Genomic DNA, 4,948 nt, shown 5'->3' with positions numbered 1-4,948 from the left:
AAAACCTACATATGGTTATTGGTTATTGAGTAAAGTCATGAAAATGGTCTCCTGAAAGAAATGTTGGCTGCACTCCAAGGCACTTACATAGCCATGTTTTGGAATTAGCCAAAAGTACATTCCTTTTAGCAGGAAATAGTAGGGACCATCTCCACCTTGACAAAAAATTTCCAATGGATCCAGCCCTTCATCCGCAAAATGACAATGCAGAGTTTCCACAAGACTGGCATGGATGGATTGACAAAATTCAGCATTAATGGTTCCCAGACAGTCAATCAAATATCACTAATTTGCTGATTTCCTGACTTTTCATCTAGTCTACTTTTTCGTTCATAGTGAAATATCTTACTACTTGATTAACTGCCATACAATTTGGTACAGACAGTCATGTTCCAAAAGGTTAAACTGTAATAATGTTTAACCCTGACCTTCATCAGAGAACCGTCATCAGATCAAAATTTTGCCCTGTATTCCACATAGGAATCCTACTTACCGATGTTGGGATGATTTGATATCCAGCTTCTGAATCATGAGTATAACTAAATCCAGTAATTGTATATATCAAAGGTTGACCATAGGCTATACTGATGTTTTTGTCAATTACCTGTAGTCCGACTCTGATCCTCTTGGTCAGGGCCCCCTCAGGGAAAACTGCCTGTACCTGGGGCACAACCGTGCTGCTCAGGATGCCTCCTTCAGGACCAATCAGATTACTGTCTTGCTTGATGCGCGAAACAACCGCAAAGTATTGTGGGAAATCTCTAGTGATGATACGGCAGATGCGCTTCCTCTCCAGCTCCTCTGGCGTGTCCAGCTCTGGGGAGGGGAGCAGAAAGGGACATGTGTCAGGGACATTAATGTAGGAATATAGTAATACATTCAATATCTTTTAGGTCTGCTTTCCTCAACTCAGTCTACTGGTACACCATCAGACACTGACCCTCATCCATGCCGTTGAGTATCTGATTGAGTTCCTCTTGGGTGTGTTCACAGTGATGCTCTTTCCAGCTCTCTCCACTCTCGCTCCTCAGGATCACTAGCTCCCTCTCTTTCCCTCGCAGGGCAGCAAAGTGGGGGATCTCCACAATCACAGGACTGGAAGCATAGAGGCCAGGTAATGTGAGTAAGTAAGTACACAATGTCATGGATGATAACAGTGTGTGTATAACTGCCTCTGGACCTCTTTTTCATCTTTCGGCATTTTTGGTGCAAGCTATGACACAGCATTAGTGTCTTACTGCTTATGCCAGTAGCCCAATAACCAATTGTTTGGTGCTACATGTCCATCCTCCAGAGGCAGCTTAGCTAGTGTTTGTTTAGTACTGACTAAACTAGTACTGACTAGTATTGACTATTTTGGTCTGACGTCAGCACTGCTCTGGCTGCATTAGCCATGCACAAGTGCACTGTCCAGTTGGACTAATTTGTGGTGTTAACCATGAAGAACTGTGTTCATTCTACTGTTTACCTGGTCAACATCAAGACAACTTTCCAGATTTCTACTGCTTGTGAGCTGATTACCTTGGCTGCTCACCACAATGTAAAACACATTTAAACAGGTAACATAGCAAGCTGCATTTGGTCACATTTCAAGTGTTCCGAACATACTGATGGACAGCAGAGAAATGAATTGGACAAGTGGATAGTTGAAGTTCTGCTTGAAAACTTTACTATTTTTAGACTATAGTAACCACTGTATTAAGATGTATCATTACCCACAGGGGATGAGTTATTATATTTAATGATAAAGTATTTAATTGTCACTTTAATACTTACCTGATGCGTATAATAACAACAAAGTAGCTACAACACATGTCTATGAGAAGCATGCTACACATACAATCCAACATGGGACAAACACAACTATCAAAACATAACTGCTAATATTTTCATGTGATATTTACAGGGTTCTTTGGCCTGAAAGTTCATAATATTAGTTTTTACTATTGCTATTTTTGACATTAAAAAATTTTCAAATATGTTATTTCATAGCTATCACTCGCTAGTTTTGCACTTTGGTCGCCCCAAGTGGTGGCAGAAAACTCAACATCTATAATGTTTATAATGTGCTTGTGTCCTTGGAGATAAATTCCTTGTGTTTTTTTATTTGGGTCAAAATGGTGAAAAAATAGCATTTTCCTGCTAGAAGCTAAAATAGGAAAAAACAATCAGGGCCAACCACAGAAGCACAGCATGCAGTCAAATTTCGCCTGGTTCCCTGGCTACTCACAGGCCACACAACCATTTAAATTTCACACAAAAATGAATAAAACACTTTAATAAGTAAACAGGAAGCATTAAAACATAAAAGCAGAAGTGGAAAAGGCTAAGCAGAAAAGAGGGGAGAAGAAACAGCAAGTAATGTCACAGCAATGTGATGTCTAGCAGATGTAGTGGGGTACAAAACATGAGTGCAAGCATGACAGGACAATAATGTAAAGACTAAATAACAAATGGAAGGGTTTGTAAAGGAAAACAGAGACTGGCATCCATGGATTGTTTCGTATGCAAAACCATTGATTTTTTTCCACCCTACCCAAGGAATTTTGTCCCCGGCGGGCCGAGCTGGAGGATTCTGCTAACCAAACTCTCGCCCTCATTAAGAGGTGGAGGGGCACTGGGGAGGTGGAGTTTACTGTGTGATCGACCAAGCATCCATACGCAGCAGTCAGGAAGAAAGAGCACACACAATGTTTTGGTTGGGTGCAAAAAAGGAACCTTAGGGACTGACTGGAAACAGCTGAATGAGATTATTAACACTGTGGTCATTTTTAGCTTCAGATTTATTTCATAAAAACACTTCCGATTGCAATGTCAATCAAGACAAACAGGGCAGAGCCTGGAGGTGATTGGTTGACTTAATAGGCGACAAGCTTATGTTGTTGTGAAAAAAATAAATTAAAGGACATTTTTAAATAAAAATTGCTACAGTTAAATCAAACTGACTTGCAATAAAGTCTGTTATTAACAGGATTAAATAACTTAAATGGAAAAAGAAAGATATATATGTATATATATATATATATATATACACATATAGTATTTATCCATATAATTATTTTAATAGATATAACATATTATTAAATACATATTATATATAGTATATGCTATTTCATATTTCTCTAAATTATAATAAAGACTGTATTTAAATAATGTTTAACACTTTGGGCCTCTGTATATGTCTATGTTTTTATAGGACAAAAGTTTCAAATATGCTGGATAAATGTTTCACTTTCAAACAACAAACAAAAAGTAATCATTTACAGTCATAATGGTCATCATATTAAGTTAGAGGGAGTGAGTTAAATGCTCACACATTTCATATAAACATAATAAAAAGAACAACACATTTCAGTAGTTTTGGTCAGGAAGAACCCCCATAATGTCAGCAGTGGAGAGGTATTGATGTGAAACTTGGATTACATATATACTGGCCAACTCATTACCGTAGTATGAAAGTTTTTATACTATACTATCTCAAACATTACCGGCAGAGGGCAGAATTTGAGGCCACATATCAAATCAATCATGGTGCAATATACTGGCAGTGGAGTTAATAAGAAAGGCTTTTCTTCATTAAGGGTTAGGGATAAGGTTAAAAAGACTGCAGCTGTTATGAAAGAAAACAGGGCATGCTGAAGAGCAAAGATTAACAGATCCCTGGTGCTGGGAGAAAGCAAGAGCAGATACAGAAACAGTTTTAGTAAGGCAGAGGCAGAGGATAAATTAATCTGAAAGAAAATGGGCAGCAAGTTGTAAGCTTCTCATTAAAAGGGATATAAATCAGTGTTGGTATCATCAGTGTATGAAACAGTGTACAGGTCTGACCTCTTCTTCCTGTTTCATTCATGATTTATCTATGCCCTACTAGGGATGCCTCTTTAACACATATTATACACTTTTTAAATTCTTATTCATCATTTACCTTCAAAGGTTACTGGCGGAGGATATCCAAACCAGCATAAAAAACTTTCAGTGCCGGTACCAGCACATGAATCTTTATACTACATCTTCATGCAGCACTTTTTGCTATTTTCCTTCCCGCTTAATCCTATACATCTACTACCTCTGAAGGCACTAATTCATTCCATCATCCATCCCAGCAGCCTTACCCGAGGAACTGTGCTCCTGACGGCCCCACCTCGATCAGCCTGCTGGCCAGGCCCTCACCCTCAACCATCGGGGGCATGGTGGCCAGACGGTGTCTCTTCACTAGCCGGCATGTCACCCGCGTGGGTGCGCTGCACTTTCTCGGGGGGATGATGATGCGCAGGCCGTTGTGTCGGCAACCTCGCATAGCTCCACCCCTGGCGTCCACCATAAAGCTGACCAGGAAGCTGAGGTGGAATAGGAGATAGTTCCACAAATTAAAGACATTTATTGTTGATCCCGTTCAGCGATGAGAACATAGACAACCAAAGATACCTTGGTAGGTTGTTTGCCCAGGTGCTTACACTAGCAGTGTCTCAAAAGATATGAACTAGCAGCTGCCTTAAGTGGGTATCTGAAAGTATACACACATACTGCCAGTGTGGATGCTTTCTGATTTATATTTTTCAAACTATAAAGGACTAAAAAGTTGAGCTTGAAAGATTTTATTTTGTAAACAATCTTTACTCACAGTCCATTCACTCGCTTGTCCTTTTGACCATATAACACAGTCTTCATCAGCAAAGAGCACTTGAGTGGAGACTGTTCTGTCAGCTGCTGTTGAAGTTCAAACAGCTGGGAAACTACTGATGAAGACAAGTCGGTGGACCTTGAGTGGAGATTATTTTTGCAACTCTAAAGGACTTCTTTTTTAATTATTGGACAGCAGATGAACCTAGCAACATCCACTTTATAGAGTAAATTCATTCTTATTTATTTCATAAATATAAAAGGCAAACCTATGTAACTTTGTTAAACAGCCGCCACTGTAGCCAATTCCGATAACGAACGAGACTCC

General features: G+C 39.4%; 1 protein-coding gene across 11 annotated transcripts in view; it reads right to left on the bottom strand.

Moving 5' to 3' along the window:
• The window catches only part of LOC118338487, a 197,083-nt gene that overhangs the window by 21,212 nt on the left and 170,923 nt on the right, over positions 1 to 4,948 (bottom strand). For all 11 annotated transcript variants that reach the window (XM_035675792.1, XM_035675787.1, XM_035675791.1 and 8 more), the window contains 3 exons: positions 4,113 to 4,337; positions 941 to 1,095; positions 605 to 816 (listed from right to left, as the gene is read on the bottom strand). In XM_035675792.1, the coding sequence (XP_035531685.1) occupies positions 605 to 816; positions 941 to 1,095; positions 4,113 to 4,337 (592 nt within the window). The remainder of the gene's footprint in view (positions 1 to 604; positions 817 to 940; positions 1,096 to 4,112; positions 4,338 to 4,948) is intronic.

Source organism: Morone saxatilis, unplaced genomic scaffold, assembly GCF_004916995.1.
Source record: "Morone saxatilis isolate NCDOM2014 unplaced genomic scaffold, NCSU_SB_2.0 Contig4, whole genome shotgun sequence".
In the NCBI taxonomy this organism is placed as follows: domain Eukaryota; kingdom Metazoa; phylum Chordata; class Actinopteri; family Moronidae; genus Morone; species Morone saxatilis.
This window is presented reverse-complemented; position numbering and strand designations above follow the sequence as displayed.